We start from the raw sequence: 20,994 nt of genomic DNA, 5'->3' as shown, positions 1-20,994 counted from the left end.
CACGAGGCCTTAGGACAACCTTCACTTGCGATGGATCCCGGGGTGGCGTAATTCTGAACTGTCTCCTCTCTTGTTCCGGTTCTTTGTACAATTCAAAAAATTTAAATTTTTCCTGGATATCCGCAGTGCGAACTTCGACTTCTTCGATTTGTTCCGAGGATTTTACGGTGTCTTCTCTCGACGTCCTTTCCAAATAGGCCTTGAATAATTTTCACTCAGTTGAAAAATTTATTTCATTTATTTGTATACAGTACATTTTAACAACTGTTTGTAATGTTACAACTTTTACGTTATGTTTGTAACAACTGTTGTGTGTTGTTGTAAATTTTGAAATTTCCACACCTCTATGCACATTTTTATTAATATACACACACCGGCAAAATTAGGGAAACGATCAGTATTTAGACTTAGTTTAACATCAATTTCTTCTTCTATCCTTTGCTCCATTTTGATGATCTTTTGTAGCTTGATTTTTCATGAAGACATCTGTCTTATTACTATTTTTAAATGGTTCGTTTTTATGTCATATACAGGGACGAAAAGAAAGTAAGAAATTTTCTGTGCTCTTTGAGACACCCTGTGGAGAGAAGAACTGAGAATTAAAAACAGTTTATAACATCAAATTGTAGCCCGTTATTTTCTGAACATTTTCTTTTTTATTCCCTCTGATATCTCAATTATTAAAGAAAATACATTTGAAGAAAATGTGAATATTGATCTCATTTTTCCACACCTGTTTTGGAGGTAATCTATTGCCACGAGTCAAGAACATCCATCATTTTGATTCTTAAAAATCCAACATGGCTGATATGGCTTCTACTTATGAGCCAAAGCAGCGTTGATTGAAATTGGTACAAGTTACAGCTATGTTGCTGACATGTTAGGAAAATCAAAATCTACGGTATATCGTAATGTAAGACGTTGGAGACAAATGGGAGAGTACGTGAGGAGATGAGGTCAAGGAAGAAAATGGTCAACCACGGCTAGAGATGACAGATTCATAGTGTAAGATGAGATAGAACTAAGAAGCGAACTGAAAGAAGTACGTGGAAGAAGAACAACAAGCACAAGGCTTAAGAAAGTTGGTTTGAAGGTCTATAGAACAAAAAAGCGCCATTACTCCAGCGACGTCATCGTGTGGCCTGACTAGGCTTTGCTAGGGAGCACAAAAATTGGGAAAATGATCAGTGGAGCCAATGTTTTGTTCACAGATGAGTCGATTTTGTGTTAATTCTTTGGAAACCCTGTATTTTTTCTAATAATTGAGATATCAGAGCGAATAAAAAAATAAAATGTTCAGAAATGAACGGATCACAATTTGATGTTATAAAGTGACATCAATTGTTCAATCCGCAGGGTGTCTCAAAAAATACCGAAAATTTCTTACTTCCTTTGTCTCTGTATATGTCATAAAGACAAACCATTTAAAAATGGTAATAAGACAGATATATACAGGTGTGGTAAATCCAAAACCGACCATAGGAAAACCGTGTAACGGACGGAGAAACGTACATTATTGCATGCGCGGGACTAAGACAGAAAACGAAAAAAATATCAAGTAGGCCATATTTTCAGCGCGCTGTTGCCAAACGCCAAGTATTCAATACCGTCGGCAAAATTAATTTTTTTAAATTTAAATACTTGGCGCTTGGCAACAGCGCGCTGAAAATATGGCCTACTTGATATTTTTTTCGTTTTCTGTCTTAGTCCCGCGCATGGATTTACCACACCTGTACATTCATGAAGAATCAAGCTTCAATACATACAAGCGAGCGAAGAGTTTCAGAGAAAATTAATCTTAAACTAAGTGTAAATTTTGACCGTTCCCCTAATTTTGCCGGTATGTGCATTTAGCAAATATTCCATAAAAAAGAAAAGACAACAAATTACATTTAAAAAAATCAAATTTTTAACTTTACCTCTCTAGCTTTTTTTACTTCTAACTTGGGCGGAGTAACTGGAGATATTTGAGGAGGTTTAGACGCGCTTGCATCCAACTCTAGGAACATTGATCTGGACTTTTTGCTCATTTCTGTAAATCCACTTACAATGAAAACAAAATTACTGAACCACTTTTTTCAACTTACCGCTTTCGTAGACTTCTTCCTCTTCGTTACGACTGTCCCTATCTAATCGCTCGTTGGCGACCTCTCCCTTTTCGAACCTTTCCTTAATCGACTTAGTATCACAGATCTCAATTTTTTCAGAGACATTTTTCTTTAGATTCGAGCTCGATTCGCTTTCCATCACCGCTTGCTGGTACGCTTCCTTCATTTTCTCTTGCTTTCCCTGCAAAAACGCCAATTTAATATAAGTCAACTTTAAGCAGCAGATTGGATGTACCATAAACAGTTTGGTCCGAATGTTTTGGATTTCCTGTTTAGTTTCTTCGCGCCTTTCTTCGCGGGCGTGATCACCTTGTTCCCATCTCTTTTTAACGTCAGACATTCCGGTGAAGTGGAATGGTTTTTCTTTTTGTACCCGTTTAGCCCTAAAGCATATTAAGGTTCACCTATGCATTTAAAGTGTAGGGGTGAATCTGTACCTAACCAAATCTGGATCTTCCCCTTCGGGAATTTCTTCCTCCTCTTCCTCGGATTCGGATTCTTCAATTGGGATGCCATCTAAAGCTTCGTTCGATACGCCAATGTTCATACCGTGTTTTTGGAATCTACAATGATTTTAATAATATTTTCAAGAGTGTCATCTGCGGTTTACTTATTAATTTCTGTCACAAGAAGCACAAGTTTTTCTACATCTTTACTCTTTTCAAGTACGCCACAGATTTTAACTAAGCAACTTTGAAAAGGAGTGTGTGGAAATAAAAATGCTAAATCTATCACTTATTTAACTTTTTCTAAAACAGTGATGGTGGTTCCCCTAGAAGAACTACTGTAAAATAATCTGTCATTTTCTACTTACTTGGCCAACTTGGACAAAATACTTGGTGAACGTTTTACGTTAGCTTTTTCCAATTCATTGGTCTCGGTTTGTTGAGACTGATACTGTTCGAACACCTGGAAGCGCTCTTTGACATTGAGACTTTGTAATTCCTCCAATCCTAAATCGGGCTTGTCGCTGGCTAAAACCATAGAAAAACAAAACTGATAATCTTCCCAACACTCTGACGTTAGATTATTAGCCGTCATTGGTTAGTCGATAATTGTTTATTTAAGGGAAAAACCACACTACAATTAACTAAAACACCAAAAACTGTTAGGGCACGTCAATAGAAAAACGAGCAGTGCAGATTCACACTGCTGGCTGAAGCACAGTAACTTTCGAGCAATCGGTAGAATCTATTAAATACGTAAAGCTGTTAAGAAAACCCGTTAAATGGGGTAAAACGGTTCGAAGCGAGGCTTAAGAATGAAGGTTAAGTGGTCCGAAATCAAATATTAGCCGACACGACACACAACTGACTATCTACCTCTCACGACATCGGGGGGCAATTCTAGTGGCTGGTTTTCGCGGATTATGAGCTCTGGCCTCCGTGGTTTTGCTGTAAAATTATGATCAACAATTCGTTTACAAAATATGATCCAACGTAAGGTCTTATTTTGTAATTTGAGTCTAGATTAGATGTTTTTCTCCAATTTGTGCATTTCATTACTCAATCATCAAAACAACTTACGAGAGGCATCTTCCTCCACAGCTTTCGGCGCAAACAGGGCTTTAAAGTGAGGCTTACAATACAGAGTACCGTCGTTGCTTTCGTACGTGTCCACCCTGTAAATTTGCAGATTTTATGAAACTTGTCCACTTTTTATAGGCAATTTAAAACTACTTACGTCAACTGTTTGCTGCACTCGGTGCATCTGAAGCAATTTTTATGCCACAACGCTCTCTCCGCCTTGATCTGTTCCATTTGGAAAACTTGTTTTCCGCAAGCCTTGCAATTGGTCGATAGTTCGATTTGGGCGCCCTAAAAAATACGATTTGTAGAATAAGTTACGGGCTAAAATTAACATTTTTTAGGTAAATACTTACATTGCTGAACTTTTCCTGGGCTTTGGCGGAATCAGATGAGCGCACATGCAAGATGTTCTTTTTCTGGAGGGCATCAAACTTGGAGAAACTCGATTTCTAAAAAAACATTTTGGTTAATTTACATGGTAATTAGTTTGGTGGTCGTCCACTAACCAAACACCATATTATAAAGTATTTCATACTGTAATTTGCATTTAGAGTAGGCTGGTTTGTTTTAAAGGTAGAAAAATCATATTCTACAGTATGAAACACTTTCTAACTTAAAAGCCTCCCCCTAGAAGTCATACTTGAAAGTGAAAATGTTACTTACCATTCTGTAAATTTTAGAGTAATTTTCACGTTCAAGACCCAACTAAATAGTTTCAACCCCCCCTAACCCTTAAAGCCTTTAAGTAAAACTTACGCAAATGCTGTTGCACTTACCCCTTTCCACTTTTCGAATCGGCAACTATTATTGTTAGTTCCAGCGCCGTTAAACCTTTCTTTCTACATATTGGCATACATACAAAAAAACATGCAAACTATCAGGGGTTAGTAACTAAATAAACAAATAAATAAATAGCACACAATTTGAACTAGAAAAGCCTTCGTGATAGTATTGGATCGAGACGTTACTTCCCTATAGTTTGATTGTAATTTTGCTTAATTTAGCAAGGAAGAACAGATAAGTAAGTTACGATCCAACAATTCAAGAAATCTAAGTGTTATCCTTACCAAAGTTCTCACTGAAACTCCAGAAAAGACGTTTTCGATGTTGTTTTTATTGTTAGAATGATTTACCACCTCTGTCAATGATTTAGTACGCTACAAAATGTAAAAAAGCATTCAATGATTGCATGCATGTTCCTCGTATACGAATATCGCAAAAATTATCAATCTTACCGTTCGATCGAAATTCTTTCTATTATTTCTATCCTTCTCTAATTTTGTTAAATCGCCAAACGATCTACACTGAATAAAACAAAAAAAAAAATAGCGTTAGTAAACAAAATCACAGCCATGCAAAAATAAGGCCGATAATATTTAAAAAAAAATTAGTTAACTAGAAATCTGGCAAGGCAAAACGAGAGAACAAAATAAACAAAGTTATTTTAAGAAGCTTATGTTATTTCCAGTTCAAGTGCAAATATATCAGGATTTTTGTTGAATTTATGTTTATGACAGTAATTTTGCCAAAGCAATAAATATAATAAAAAAAAAGTGCAAATCTTACCAAACTTTTGACGCTAACATTGTAAAAGTACTCCCCGTCTACGTTTCCATTCTCAGTCTAAAATTAGTACACACAATCTCAATAGCAACAAGCAAATCTTCGACAAAAAAATCAAAAAAGAAGAAAAAATAAAAGGAAAACAAAACACAAACACACCAACCAACCAAAAACAACACAAACAAAAACTTACAACTGAAATGTTCTCTTTCTCTTCTTTCCTGGTCTTTTTCACTTTTTTCTTTTTTATTGTGTGTTCGCCAGGCGCGCTGGTCTCTACAATAGTTTCTGAATATTCAGAACTCTAAAGAAAAGAAAAATATTGAAATACTTTCCACTTTGTAATCGTATATTTAAATTGTGTGAGCAGTGTAATTATGAAAGAAGCTAATGGCTGTTCTCTTTTATCTAATTTAATCAAAAGTGTTAAAACTAATTTTGATGGTGATGATTTACACAAGAAAAACAGAATTGCCACTGTTTTTGCTTAGTAGTGTCATTTATATTTGTCTTTTTTTTTTTCTGTTTCATACCACCATGGGTTCTCATCTAATACCTGGCAGACATTTTCACTCAATCTTAAATTCAGTTTGTTCAGGCCCACTAATCTCAAATAGGCAATGTGAAGCCTTGTTTTGGATTCTTTCGAGACCCAGGGGGAGCCACTGTATTGTTTTTACATCTAGGATCTAGATGGTTTTGTGGTTAAGCAAAACAAAATGAAAAGGATGTAAACAACTTTTGACAAATTTTTTTTGACAAGTCAATAGGTTTTTTTAGTATCGTTTTTTAGCTTTTGGCTGGGTTTTACAAAGAATTTTGTCACTATGGGCAAGGCAGGATGTACCACAAAGGGGTGCATGTTCTATGTTCTTTATGGAAATTTTTATGGTTTACTTATGGTTCTAATATGGAAATTTATAGCAGGTAAGTTGTCAAGTAAAGTTTATTTTTATTCGATATAATGTTAAGGTAGTAAGAGGATTACTATAAGAGGTTTTCAAGGAGGCAAAAGAAAATAGGTTTAATGAATTGTAGAAGTCAATATCTAGCTTCTTAGTTAATGACGATTATTTTGGTAAGTATAGTGGAAAACTAATGTATTCTTTTGTATAGTGTAAGTGCGTTTAAACCACTATGACTTCAAAGTTAATAATTGTATTTGTTTTAATATCCTAGTTTTGCACTACCTAGGTACTACTAATAATAGTACTTAATAGAAATAATGTATAAAGTATGTGTATGTTTTATGTACAAAGTATAGCTTTATGATCTATTCTTAACTATAGTCTTGGGTTTTGCACCAACTTACTAACCAAAAGCTTATTATTTTTGTAGAGTATATGTTTTGTATGTTCATTTCCTTAAAATACATATAATATATTTTGTATACACTGGACTTTGTTTTATTTACCTGTTTATTGAACCAAAACCATGAAATAAGGACTTAATTTAATTCAAAAAGCGCGCCAATACCAGTTTATGCAACTCTACCAACAGATGGCGCTTTTAAAAATCTGTCATGACAATAGAAACGTAAAAATGACATCTGACGACCATCAAATGTGAACATGTGGCGACCCCTGGGACTCGAAAGAATTCATACATACACTGCTTCACCTTATTAACAGGGATATTAACATGTTAATGTCACTTTCAATTATTACAAGAAAAATTCTTTATTGTATTACAACCCCTGTAAATGTCTATATGAATTTAATTTTACTTAATAGCACCAACCAACTCATTAGTTTGCCATAATTTTTAATTAAGCATAAACTAGCGTAAAGGGAGAATAAGGGAAAATTAAGAGCTCACTTGTAAAGCCCACATTAATTTTGAATTTCAATATGAACTTTAAAGGAAGTCCTATCCTATTACCACATTGTAAATGAACTTGAAGGCGAGTAATTAACGTGAAACAACCTTCGAACGTAACTCTAATTCTAAACGCTTGAGAAGTTAAAAATAGTCACAAAAAGTGAATTTATAGTTTCTACCCAGCCAACTTACATGTTAAATGCGCAACTTGATTAAGTCAACAAAGAAACTAAAGCAAAAAACAACACACGCAACTCTAAACGGAAACATGCATCTACTACATTCAGTGTGTATACCTTTGGATTGACTTTTTTTTTCAAATAATACCACCCTCTTCATTCTAATAAAATACGGTTGCATCGTAAATAAAGTCCACTTACATCTTCCGTAGTGTTTCCTTCATCTGTTGATCCTTCAAAACGAGTTTTGATTTGGTTAATCAAATTAGGAGCAGTTTTGGTGTCTTGGTCTTTTTTGGCTGTGATTGTTTTGTGACTTTCCACCGTTTTATTCAAAAACTGACTTTTTAAGTTCTTGACAATTTCAGCTGGTACGGTTTCAGTATCTTTCTCTCTATTCCCAATCGAGTCGCTTCGTTTGGATACCACCTCGGTGTACTTTTCGTAGTAATTCGAGCTGGTTTCAGATTTGTGGTGATAAATCAGCTCTTTGTAGGTTTCAGTGGTTATTTTTGCAGTGGCCGTTTCGTCCTTAGTTTTGTCAGCCTCAGGATTTTTGCAGATTAAACTGTCTTCGACTATTGTTACGGGAACTTTATCCACTACATCTTCGCTTTCCAAAACTTCACGTTCAGTTCTGATAAACTCTTCTAAGCTGGTGTCGTCTGTATCTTGACTCTTAGCGTTTTGCTTCTGCAAGCTTTCATCAGTCCCCAGCACTTCTTCAATGTTTTGATAGACATCTTCAGTAACGGCAGTTTCTTCCGGTTTGTCTCTAACAATTTCTAGGTGCTCGTAAATACCTTCATCCGGGTCTGGGTCATTAACTCTGCTCTCTTCCGCTAATACCAAATTTTCATAAGTGTTTTCTGGGGTGGTGTTTTTGTAAAATTCGGTGTTTTCGTAGAAATTATCTGGGGCTTTTTCGTCTTCTAAGGTTTCTGAAACATCAGGGCTACCGGTGTTGGGTTCTTTAGGAGGTGAGCTGGTGCTGTCTGATACAGTACTTTCTCTCTGGAAGCCTTTGAGGAAGTCGATGTTCTCCTCACTGGGAGTTAGCATGGGGGACGTGACCGTTTGCGTAAAAAGCAATGTGGAAGTTTCGTCGCAGCTCAGCAACATTCGATCTTTTACTGAAGAATTTTTCGTTTCTTTGTCAGGCGACTTTTCTTCGCTACAATCCGTGAAGCACGTGGTGGGAAGATTTAACGTAGGAGTTACTCTCTGGTTCAAAGGTTCCTCTGGTAATTTTAGTTCCACACTTTCGTAGAGATTCGAAGTAGCGTCTTCTGACATGCCTAAGGTTTCGTACTCCTGATGAACAATACTTGAACTTAAATCTATTTGCTCGACCTTAGTAGCTACCATTTCGACATAATTTTGGTCCAAAAATTCAGTCTTCTCTGGAATACATTCGTAAATTTGTTCTTCGTTCCCGTTTTGTTCGACGGGTTTTGGAACTTCGTAATAGTTTTCCTGTTTTTCGGTTTGTACGAATGTTTGCGTGTCCGTAATGTGTTTTTTGGGTGAAAAAGTCTGTGGCGGGGAGACGTTTTCGTAGGTATTGTCTGGCTCCGGTTGGTCTCCTTCAATTTGAAGATCGTCCTGGAAATTAGGGTTAGTAACACACACAACGCTGCTGAGGGTTAGAAAAATTGAGGAACGTTTTTCAGTTCCACATCGAAAATACACACTTGGCTCATGCAGTTTTTTAGCCTGATGTTAAACTCTTCCAGTAAAGCTTCTTCCAAGTCTTTCTCTTCATCACTTACTATTCGGGACTTTTTCACCGTTTCAGCCATCTGAAAGACGACAAAAACATTAGTCCGAAATTTGAATAGGAATAGTTAAATCGTTTTAGATACCAAACATCTTTTAATAATGGGTAGTCAGTCCAGTTTGTGCCGCGGTTAAATACATTTCTTTGGTTTTGCAATGTCTGTGTTTAAATGAATAATCAAGTACGAAACGTTACGGTAAAGTAAATTAGCGGTAATTTTTTCCACACTAGAAACATTTTACGTTATTACAATGGAAACGGGCGAAAATAAATACAGAACCGTGCGTAACGAACAATTTTGCTGATCTCAGGTAACAGGAACTTTATTCTCTGCTTACATTATGACTGTCAAGTCTGTTTCATTAACGCAATCGTTTAAAAACTCCATCTTTGCAGTATTTGCGTAAATCAGAGCATCGTTTGTGGTAGGTGATTGGTCAAGAAAAAGCAACAAACTCATGCTTTTTAGGAGATAAGTGACGTATGTGTCAGAGGTGACGTCATTGGACAGTTGGTCAAATGATTCACCGCCCTCTATATTAGAAAGCCTAAAATGTCACTTTTAATGGCGGCGTTAGCGGTTTTCTTTAGTTAGCTTTATCCTGAAATGCTGTTACAATGTGAACTGTGAAAATATCTTACGCAAATAACCTCAAGTCTTGATTTTAAACGGTAGAAATTCATCTAATCCTCAAAAAACTGAATTTCCACAATACAAACTGTCACTACTATTTCCGCCATATTGGAATTTTTGACAAGCACCTTCTAGGCTTTCTAGTATAGTAGGCGGTGCTTTAGCAGAAAGCACAGTTGATTTCTGGTGACCAACTGTCAAATAAACAGTGTTGGTGCCATGAATACTAAAACAACTCAATTATTTGACTATTATTTAATGTCAACTGGCCTTTACAGTACTGCAAACTCAAAATGACATTATCAACGTCACGTGACATGTTTCTTACAATTCAGTTTTTTGCAACTGTCTAAATTTCATTTACCCAATTTTCCACATTTAAACTTAATTTGAAATAATCAAAAGTGTGTGGGCAACGTTGCCAACTCTAAGCATTGGTTGGGTGTGGGTCTAAAAATTAAATTAATACGCACACCTTATACGAACTAATCTAAAGTGGAAGTCTTGTACAACAATAAATTTTATAATCCATATTGTTTAACGCACGTTGGAACTTTCAATTGTATTACAATCACAAATTGGTAATGTTATGATTGCGCGTAACCGTCTTGCATATTAAGCGTTAAAATGCATTCGGTATTTGTTTTGGTTTTGTGAGGTGGCGCAATTTTGTTAATATTAAAATTCGATGAACCATTTGATGAGTTTTCACTTTTATATTTGCGCCCCGCTTTTTTTGTAACTCTTTACGCACTTGAGCGGGCCTTGACATGGTACCGAGGCGAAAACCCATTACAATTCATTCCGTTTAACATATTTGCTCATTAGCGATTTATTAACATGTAGAGCTCGAATCAGATGAGAAAAGGCCACCGCATCATCAATGACGCAGTTTTTAAAACTATTTCTTTCTCCTTCTACAGTTGCCGTCGCATTAGATATAATCAGAGGCGTCCTATTAAAATATTCCCGAAAATATATTGTTAAGCGGTCAAAAAGCCACTTGGCAACGTAGTACGGTTTTTACTTGGACACAATTAAAACAGATGCGGCAGCGGCCAGGTACATTTGGACCTTTTTATATGCTTTTACTAGCCGGCACTCTAAACGGTGTTGCCAAGTTTAAAAAAATGTAGTGGCGGACAGGGAGACTTAGGGGGTTAGGTTAGGTTCCGTTTTAGTCTGGTGTTTTGGTTGTATTGTTGATGGTCGCAGTTGAAGTTCACATAGTGTTATGAATAAAAAACGTTATTTTGTCAAAATGTCTTTCAAAAAGGTTGGAAAGAAAGGTGTTATCATATACAGCCAAGGCCGTGAAATCGTCAGTAACGTCTTACAATTTATGAAGAAAGAAGCAGAAGGAGTTTCCTGACTGGCTGCAACAACTTGGAAAGTAACGAGAGCAGCAATATTTAAAGCGAGACGTACAGAGATCGTGACATCATCGTTTGATGACGCCTGTGGCCTTTTCTTAGCTGATTCGAGCTCTAGAACATTAGGATACATTCGCGTTCCCTCGTATAAAATGACACTGAAAAACGACACCATGACCGAGAACCGGGTTCAAGGTGAAACGCGCGTGTGAAGAGGAGAGAAAAGAACAACAAAAAAGAACCATTATAACTGGTTACCGTAATATAAATAATTTGAATAGTGAAAATAATAGTCAGTCGGTAATTAGCTTTGATTGTTTATTAAAAGGGGGCTTTGCGACCGCAGCGAATCCTTCACAGGTGGGCATTCTGATTACCTGTAATGGGGCCGTTAAAGTTGTTACTGGAAAAAAACTGCGGTTTTTGTTTACTTCGCTATCCTATTAATTTTACTGGCGAAGCCCACCATTTCACTATTAAACACAACTTGTAGCCGTTTTTACGTTTAAATCCTGTATTTTTAATTAATAAAACAACTACACAAAATTTCTAACAAAAAACCCCCACATACTGTCAACATTCACACTCTCTTGTCAACTGTCTTTTGCACGTCAGATGATGCACGGCAACCCGCGTTACCACTGTATGTTCGGCGGGCTGCATACCCTGTCGCTACAAACTGTTTAAAAAGAACGTCATTCTCTTCAAATTGTGTCATGTCTACGACCGTGTGAAAACGGACTTTATTCACTCTGCTCAATGATTCGTTTATCGGTCTTTAACGAGTTACTTTTTATCACTAAAGTAATTATTTCGATTAGTTTTCAAAATTTGTTCCCAACTATTTATTGAATTATTTTCGGCAGAAGTGTGTGACCGGTTTAGTTTAGTACTTATGAGATAAATTAAGACGTTTACTTGACAATCTTTAAACTTTCAAATGAGAGCTACACGACATGGTCAAGCTGGACCAAGGTGTCTTCCACCTCCAAACGACCAATATTAGCAGATGTATCACAAAATGACAGACTTATAATCCACACAAGGTTGGCAAAAATGCTGAATTTCCACTCGTTATTTATGTAAAAGTCCTAGAAAATATTAAGCAAAACTACCTCAATAAATTGTTGAGTGGCTAACATAAAGAGATTCGTACCATGTACATTTTTAACGTCGAGCAGGCGAGTAAACACCCATTAAACGTCCAATAAAACCATTTTATCGATTTTTACCGGAATTCTATTGCGGTTTTTATGATTGCACATTGCTAGCGATAAAGCGAGTCTGTAACTGTGAGAGCTCCCTATACAGTATGGATAATAGGTATATTAAAATTGTCCCTGGGAAATCAATGACAAAAAGAGACATTTCCAAACTAGAGCTACAGACGAAGATGGCAAAAAGCTTCATAAGTGACATGTGTCAAGTCAGACAGATTATCACATTTTTTATGAAGTTTTTTGCTATTTTTGACTGAAGCATTAGTTTCAAAATAATTAGTATGGTTTCATTGATATTAAAACATTGACCACAAGTGTCAATAGCAAGAGAGGAAATTTTTTTTGACCAATCAGAAATGTGGCACATGTTGACTTACCATTAGTTTGAACACCGCCCTCTATACTAGAAAGCCTAAAATTCGTTTTATACACAAACGTATGCAGATGCAGTAAGAAATATGTATTTTTTTTATTATTTCGTGTAGTTGATTGCAAGTTGTGAGTAAAAAATCAAAAAAAAGGTTCATTCCTGATCTAGATATGTATAGATAGAGATTTTTATACACAATCAAGTCCAGCCTAAACAAATTGGTTAGAACATTTGTCCTGGAAAGTACAACTAGTTTAAACACTGTTAAATGTAAGAAAATCTGTAAATCCTTGAAACTAGGTAAGCCAAATTGGTAAATGCTTCTATGTTATTACCAAGAACATTCATTGAAAATTATTTTTGTTGCTCTCACAATGAAGGATGCTTTAAAATGAAACTCACATACCTGTGCATGTAACAAGTACCTAATAAGTTTACTGTACTAGAAAGCACTTGTACCTACCATTTGAGTATAGTGTTGGAGTAAAATCATCCCACTTCAAAGTGTTCAACCACTGTTGAGTTAGCTCCGGTTTTTTGTAAAGTAAAAAACTGACACCGTTGGGCTTTTTCCTGAATTGCTGTTACAATGTGGCTTGAAAAACTTATGAACGGCAGCAAACAAGCATAACTTAACGCAAATAACCTCAAGTCTTGATTTTAAACCGTAAAAATTAATCTAATCCTTAAAAACTCAATTTCCATAATACAAACTGTCACCATTATTCCCGCCATATTGGAATTTTTGACAAGCACCTTCTAGTATAGTAGGCGGTGGTTTGAAACATCAAACAATTGACATTTCGATCTGACGGTTTGACACACAGAGCACGTTCATCTATTTTATTAGCAGGGTTGTGTTCAGAAATACCGTTGTATCACGTAACACCGGTTCTTTTTTTTTTTTACTAAAAAGATCAGATGATGAACATTGTAAAATTACGTCACAGAAGAAGTTCTGGCTGAAGTTACAAATTTCTGTTTCTCATAAAATCCAAACTACTCTAATTCTTAACATAGGGACCACCATGCATGAATGTCTTATGGTAGAGCAAGGCAATCTTCAACTATTGTAAGAAGCATCAAAGTAACGTGAAACGGAAATGCACAACATGTGTTTGAACTAGAAAATGAAACGTTTTACGTCCTTCAACTTTGTAATACTTGTTCAGCGTCTTCTTTATGCGTATATCGTCCGACTTTCCTAATAAACTTTCATCACTACTGGAACTAGTAGAAACAATAAAATCAATATTTATAAGTCCAGTGGTATAGCTCCTCAAATTCTCAATCTTCATCAAATTAGCTTTTCTCCGAAGGTTTAACAACTATAAACCACCGATTAAATATGTAAAAATTGCGGTTTTAAAAATCAGAGATGAATCAGCCTGAGTCACGGATTCTAGGAACGTAGCTTACCCTTTGAAGATGACGTGGACGAGACAACAATAAGAAAAACGGTACCGCCGCATCTTCTCCACTTGGCTCGCGACAAATTGATCGAGTACGGACCGTAATAATATACTTCTTGCTCAAAGCGCATCTGGTCCCAAATCGTTGAATTATAAATGAAGCGTGACGCTGTCGAGCGAGAAAAAAATTCTAAAAGCTCATTTAAAGTTATGATTATCGAATTTGTTGATCGGTCATTCGTTACGAATAACGCCATTAGGGTCACGGAGGTCTGAACCTATACGAATTGATACAATAACCCGTACCGAGCCAGTAAACCCGAAACGCTTCGGCGCTTCGAAAATTGACAGTTTCCAACTACCAATCAGGATTGCGGATTTAAGACGAAACTATCCTGAAGGTTGAAATTAAATCATATAGCCTGGTGAACTTTGTTGGTTTATTTCTATATCGGCTTCTGTGATTTATAAATAGACGGCAGGAATGCAAGTTTGGAAGGCATTATGCAACTCTCTCGTTACGAAATCTTTTAATGCGGATCTGAGAAAGCACAAAGTGCTCTTGAAGTAGTCTATAAAAAAAAACTGAACCGTGGAATGCTAAACGGAAGGCTTAAAGCTAACCAATATGAGTGAAATAAATCCTCTCGTTTTACTATAACGACACCAATTTAACAAATTCCAACAAGACAGCTCAGAATATCGGCTCATCCTATCGCGATAATCAGGATTATGACATGCCTCACTTTAAAACGGCCATTCTTAAATCGCTGTATGATTACCGCTGGCATTCTTCGGACCTTTTTAAGGAGAGGCGCTTCTGCATAATATCCTTTTGATCATCTGCATACAATCTGTTAGGAATCTTAGGAGTTCGAGAAACATACATATTCAATAAAGCGTTCGTAAAAATTTAGATTCTAGTTCATTGCTTTCCATTTGAGTAGTTTCTTATGACTTGACAATGTTAACCACTAGCTTTTGTACAAATTACGGAAAGGTATGTGAATTATCACTATTATAAAGTGAACTACAAATTTGTACGTAGTGTAAAACAATTTTAATTGTGATTATTGTTGTTCTATTTATTGACTGCCAGGTGCACTTTATGCAATTCTCTGAACTACACTTTGGATCTATTCCAAAGTATTCTTTTGTATTGGATTTCCTTGTTGCTGAATAATTGCATTTAGTCGTCTATCAATCGAGTTTAAAAAAAACTTTAGTCTAGATTCTCTTTAACTACACTCCACAGAATGTTTTTGTAACCGAAATTTAACTAAACTAACCCAACCCACTCTAACCTAACCTAACCCAAAAATAAGCCTAGTTTTTGAATTTTAACCTAATTTTTTTACAATGGCAATTGGCGTTTTAAGATAAGAGATACTCCCTCTGGTGATCAGTTTTGAAAACAGTTTCGGGCATTCTAGCTGTCATTTCTCCGTTTGTTTACGTTGATTTTGATTAGGAATTTAGAACTGTCCTTTCAACTTTTTTGAAAAATGCAAAATTTTAAAGCTTTTTTTGTACTTATTTCTCTTAATTTAAGGTCCTTTGGTATAAATATGTCCTTTGCTGTGCATTGGAACCGTCCTGGAGCAAATAAAAAATTTGCCAAAATCGCACTTTTTATAAAAATAGCATATTTTTTGACACACTTTGACCCTAAATTACTCCCTTACTTGACAAGATACGTACATGTCATAGAAAAGAGCAGATTTTAAGCTTTCTAAAAATAACCCCACATGATTTGAGTGATAACTCCATTTGGACACTAGAGGGCGTTAAAATTCTTTCACCATAACATCACATATTTTGTGACACTCGTTGCTTTGACCCTAAATTATTCCTTTATTTGACAAGTTACGTCAAAATGTCATAGAAAACAAAAGATAGATCAGATTTCAAGGTTTCCAAAAATATTCCCACATCAGTTGCTTGATAACACCGTTTGGCCGCTAGAGGGCGTCAAATTTCCTTTACCCTTTAGATTTCAGTCAGATTTCATGTATCTCTTAATCCGGCCGAGTTCGTGGCAAAGAAATGGTTAAAATGTTAAATTTTAGGTCTAACTCTGTTAGTTTTTGAGATATCAAAAAACCGACTGCACCAGCGTCTCTTCTGGGAAATTTTAACATAAAATGACACCGAGACGTCAACTGTAACTTGACAAATAAAAAAGTTGTATTTTTTGACGGTTCCAGGCCGCCATTTTGAATTTTCTGTCAAAATATTGACTTGCACCTCGTTATAAAGGAAATTTCACGTAGTTTCAAGAAATGACAGACAAAATGGCTTTCCAGGCCGCCATTTTGAATTCCCTGTCAAAATATTGACTTGCACCTTGCACCTCATTGTAAAGGAAATTTCACGTAGTTTCAAGACATGACAGACAAAATGGCTTTCCAGGCCGCCATTTTGAATTTTTTGCCAAAATATTGACTTGCACCTTGCACCTCATTGTAAAGGAAATTTCACGTAGTTTCAAGACATGACAGACAAAATGGCTTTCCAGGCCGCCATTTTGAATTTCCTGTCAAAATATTGACTTGCACCTCATTCTGAAGGAAATTTCAAGTAGTTTCAAGAAATGACAGACAAAATGGCGTTCCAGGCCTCTATTTTGAATTTCCTGTCAAAATATTGACTTGCACCTCATTGTAAAGGAAATTTCACGTAGTTTCAAGAAATGGCAGACAATACGGCGTCGCAGGCCGCCATTTTGAATTTTCTGTCAAAATATTGACTCGCACCTTATTTTAAAGGAAATATTGCGTAGTTTCAAGAAATGACAGACAAAATGGCGTTCCAGGCCGTCATTTTGAATTTTCTGTAAAAAGTATGTAAACCATTTTTGAATGATTGTAACTTTTTTATTTGAACTCTTATAGATTTCACTAAAACGCCATTAGAAAGAGGGTAAAAAATACTAAAAAATGCTTTTTTGTAATTATTTTACCTAATTTAAGGTCCTTTGGTATAAATATGTCCTTTGCTGTGCATTGGAACCGTCCTGGAGCAAAATAAAAATTTGCCAAAATTGCACTTTTTGCAAAAATATAATTTTTCCAATTTTTTATTGATTGTTAGAGCTCGAATCAGATGAGAAAAGGCCACCGCATCATCAATGACGCAGTTTTTAAAACTATTTCTTTCTCCTTCTACAGTTGCCGTCGCATTAGATATAATCAGAGGCGTCCTATTAAAATATTCCCGAAAATATATTGTTAAGCGGTCAAAAAGCCACTTGGCAACGTAGTACGGTTTTTACTTGGACACAATTAAAACAGATGCGGCAGCGGCCAGGTATATTTGGACCTTTTTATATGCTTTTACTAGCCGGCACTCTAAACGGTGTTGCCAAGTTTAAAAAAATGTAGTGGCGGACAGGGAGACTTAGGGGGTTAGGTTAGGTTCCGTTTTAGTCTGGTGTTTTGGTTGTATTGTTGATGGTCGCAGTTGAAGTTCACATAGTGTTATGAATAAAAAACGTTATTTTGTCAAAATGTCTTTCAAAAAGGTTGGAAAGAAAGGTGTTATCATATACAGCCAAGGCCGTGAAATCGTCAGTAACGTCTTACAATTTATGAAGAAAGAAGCAGAAGGAGTTTCCATTCCTTTGAAAAACTTGTTGTCTTTTATTTTCTTTATTAAAAACGACGAAAATGTTTCATTTTACTGATAAAATAATAGCACGCCACTGACTGGCTGCAACAACTTGGAAAGTAACGAGAGCAGCAATATTTAAAGCGAGACGTACAGAGATCGTGACATCATCGTTTGATGACGCCTGTGGCCTTTTCTTAGCTGATTCGAGCTCTAACTGTGTATCATTTCTAACTTTATGGAAAGGCAAACAAATTTTTTGACATTTAAATTTTCCGCTTTACCTGTGTGAAATTCTAAACGAGTTTCCATTTCTAATAAACCAACTGGTATAAAATTTTCGATTTTATTATTCCGGGTTTTACGAGTTGGTTCATGTGCCGACTTTCCTTTCTCTATTTACCAATAAACGCTGTTTATTTTCCGCCCTTGAGCAAAAGTAAAAAAATCAGTTTTGCAATACGAAACTATCCAATTACAATCGCTTACTGAATCTGAAATTTCAATTTGTGCGCTCGCTTTCTTATGGTGATGGGTTTTCTGTCCGGTCCGGCTAATTCGTACGTTTGCGATGTTTATCTACTTCCGCTCCCAATTCATTTTGGTGTGTAGTTTTTGACGGAACGGGCCATAATAAACACTTTAATTAGCTAGATTGTTGCATCCAAAATATCTTTAAAAGCCAGATCTACATGGTACTTTTACTGAAATCCGGCAACGTCGCCTGGTTTATCAACCGGGCGTACGAATAAAAAAAAGTGAAGAATAAAAGAACCAAACAGGTTTCTTCTGCTCTTTCCCATTTTATACATTTTTGTTCCTTTTGTTGTACTGCTTGGACTACGACTTGGCTTAACAACGTTCGAGCAATTATTTATGTAGGTTTTGGATAAAAGGGTTTCGCGCCAACCTGTATTTACGTTCGGAAATATTTTTACGCCCGACTGTTTTCAGTCATATCTTCTCGAGTGACACTTTTATTAGACAAGTCCGATAAACAGAGAGAAGAAATAAATAAACAGCCGACCAAAGAGGACAAATGAACCAATCGCTGTTTACATTGATTAATTGTTGTCTTTAGACCGCTTTCGAACTGGTACTACTGCGCGATAAAAGCTTATTATTGTCTTTATGAGTCAATATGAACAATGGTACCACCGATAAGCGAAGAATGCTGTTATGGCCTTATCGCGTTTTGCACTTCTACGAATTTTTGTAACGGTGCGAGTTTCGTACGAAAACAGGAACTGATGTTAAAAGATCATTTGTATGATTTCAACATATTTTTAGAAATCGAAATTATTGAATAGTTACAGAGGATTAAAGGGAAACTACTTAATCTACTGTTAATTAATAGTTAATAATGCGACGGGTGTTCAATAATTGTTATATCAGGTCGCCTATGGATGGCAATTGTTGCAAACAATTATTATATGACAGCTGTCATTTCAAACCATTATACGAACTTATCAACGGCCCTACGTTCATGCTAGAACCACAGCCAACTACGACCATAACAATTATTGAACACCCGTTAGTTGATTCATGTTTTATGGGGTTGTAAGTTCAATTAGAAATAAATTTTTAAAGTGCATAAAATACATTGTTACCTATAAAAAGTACTTACGGCACTCCAAGGATTAAAAAGTCAACACGTCCTCACCTGAAAGGAAAAAAATATTAGTGACTGCACTGTATATTCATTCAATGCTGCCGGGAAAGATTAGTGCGGGTGTGACATTTGTCAGTCTGCTAAAAGAAAAGTAATTTGACAGTTGATGACTGAGAAATGTCACTTGCAAAGTGTTTCTCCACCGTTGCCGAGAGCATTGACCCCATATTTAACATCTGTATCCCCCTTTGGCATGTTTTAAAAATTGTTTACACACATAATACCTAATAGAACTATAAATATACATAAAAATAAATGTTTTTGAATAATCTGTCAAACTATAGTAATAAATTACCTTATCCACCAAAAATAAACTGAAAACAACACTGCGTCTTTTAGACAGACAAATAGGCATCACTTTTTGTCGACGCATAGTCAAAACTGGACAGGCATCAACAAGGAATCAGACGTTTAGATAATGAAAAACATTTTTTCCTGCTTCAATAACCGAAAACCGAGCTTTTTACATGGCAAAATCGCCGAAAATGCGGCAAAAATCGTAGATAGACATTCACGGCCAACATGGATAAAACCGACAACTGTCAAAGACGACTGCTTGTCGAGTCTGTCACTTCAGGAAACCATTGAAATGATCACAATGATCTGTGCTTGGAGAGGTCATGTCTTGCTTATTAGTTTTACAAAATTTTTTTTACCGCTTTCGATTAAAGTCTGTTTAAAATTAGTAAGTAAATTATTAAGTCACTGTATTTTTTGTTTAATGAATACTAAATGTAATTTCTGAATTAATTTATTTTTTTATATTTTCTAGTTATCCTATAAAACTGGCTTAACGTAGCGATGGCTTCTTTGCTGGATTTATATGATGGACAGGACACTAAGAAATAAAAATAAAGATGTCAGAAAGAACACACTGGCAACAGTGGCAACGCTGGAAACTTGGAAAATGTCCTGGACAAACTTATTTTATTGAAAAGACTCTCGTTTATTTTAGTGAGTTACCGCAAATACCACGCTGTTAACGTGATCATGGCATTTACACAATTTACTTGTAACATCTGCACAACTTTAATTTTCACAGGGAAAATAAAGTTTCTTAAGATGTTTTTTAGCAAATAATTTAGTTTCCCAGAAACAATGCTAAACACATTTACTGATTTTTCATAGCAAATTTACTCCAAAAAAATAAACACAACTTATTTATAAGAGTAGTTGGCTACGTTTACAAAGCTTGGATTTCAGTGTCTCATTTATTCGATTTATGTGAGCTTTGCTGCTGGATAATAAGCTTTTACAAAGATTGTTTAGTATCATAGTTCATTTGTTAATATCCTGTCCGAAAAAAGGTCATGTAAACATTGCTAATTTGTAACTTACACGTAGGTAATTATGGTAAAATTTTTTGTCAAGTTGCCAGTGATTCTTTGCTGTACTATTTTCTGTGTGATTGAGCGTAATTCACGTCCTTCGTATTATCCGGTATCCTTTATACGGCTTATTAAACGGCAATTTTCAGTTTCCCTTGGTCGAAACTGGAAAAGCCGGCTAGTTAGCGATTTAATGAGCCTCGCGTACATCGGATGGTGAAAAGATAAATCAAGATGGGGAATAAGTAAGGCTGTACCTTCTACTTTGTACTTTGTATGTGTGTATAAAACGGTTTTGCACTTTTATTGAGTTAATGATACTAAACCGTACGTTGATGATCTATTGAGTACAATACGAGATTGGCGTACCAAATACCTATAACACTTTTTTTTTAA

At 35.8% G+C, this 20,994-nt stretch overlaps 1 protein-coding gene across 14 annotated transcripts in view; it reads right to left on the bottom strand.

Annotated features, from left to right (window-relative positions):
• The window catches only part of LOC145727048 (uncharacterized), a 33,145-nt gene that overhangs the window by 4,659 nt on the left and 7,492 nt on the right, over positions 1 to 20,994 (bottom strand). For 2 of the 14 annotated variants that reach the window (XM_081976439.1, XM_081976443.1), the window contains exons 2-18: positions 8,895 to 9,002; positions 7,402 to 8,805; positions 5,394 to 5,504; positions 5,204 to 5,260; positions 4,873 to 4,941; positions 4,705 to 4,794; positions 4,414 to 4,476; positions 3,991 to 4,086; positions 3,792 to 3,925; positions 3,635 to 3,729; positions 3,431 to 3,502; positions 2,923 to 3,082; positions 2,546 to 2,671; positions 2,344 to 2,491; positions 2,088 to 2,289; positions 1,920 to 2,032; positions 20 to 199 (exon numbers count right to left, since the gene is read on the bottom strand). In XM_081976439.1, coding sequence (XP_081832565.1) covers positions 20 to 199; positions 1,920 to 2,032; positions 2,088 to 2,289; positions 2,344 to 2,491; positions 2,546 to 2,671; positions 2,923 to 3,082; positions 3,431 to 3,502; positions 3,635 to 3,729; positions 3,792 to 3,925; positions 3,991 to 4,086; positions 4,414 to 4,476; positions 4,705 to 4,794; positions 4,873 to 4,941; positions 5,204 to 5,260; positions 5,394 to 5,504; positions 7,402 to 8,805; positions 8,895 to 9,002 — 3,228 coding nt within the window. Of the gene's footprint in view, position 1; positions 200 to 1,919; positions 2,033 to 2,087; positions 2,290 to 2,343; positions 2,492 to 2,545; positions 2,672 to 2,922; positions 3,083 to 3,430; positions 3,503 to 3,634; positions 3,730 to 3,791; positions 3,926 to 3,990; positions 4,087 to 4,413; positions 4,477 to 4,704; positions 4,795 to 4,872; positions 4,942 to 5,203; positions 5,261 to 5,393; positions 5,505 to 7,401; positions 8,806 to 8,894; positions 9,003 to 11,364; positions 11,488 to 19,225; positions 19,262 to 20,994 lie in introns of those variants that run through there. The other 12 variants (XM_081976451.1, XM_081976442.1, XM_081976440.1 and 9 more) reach the window with 11 other exon arrangements.

This window comes from Ips typographus, linkage group LG3, assembly GCF_016097725.1.
Source record: "Ips typographus isolate SLU linkage group LG3, UJ_Ityp_2.0, whole genome shotgun sequence".
NCBI lineage: Eukaryota > Metazoa > Arthropoda > Insecta > Coleoptera > Curculionidae > Ips > Ips typographus.
Note: the sequence above shows the minus strand (reverse complement) of the source record. Positions and strands in the feature narration are given on the sequence as shown.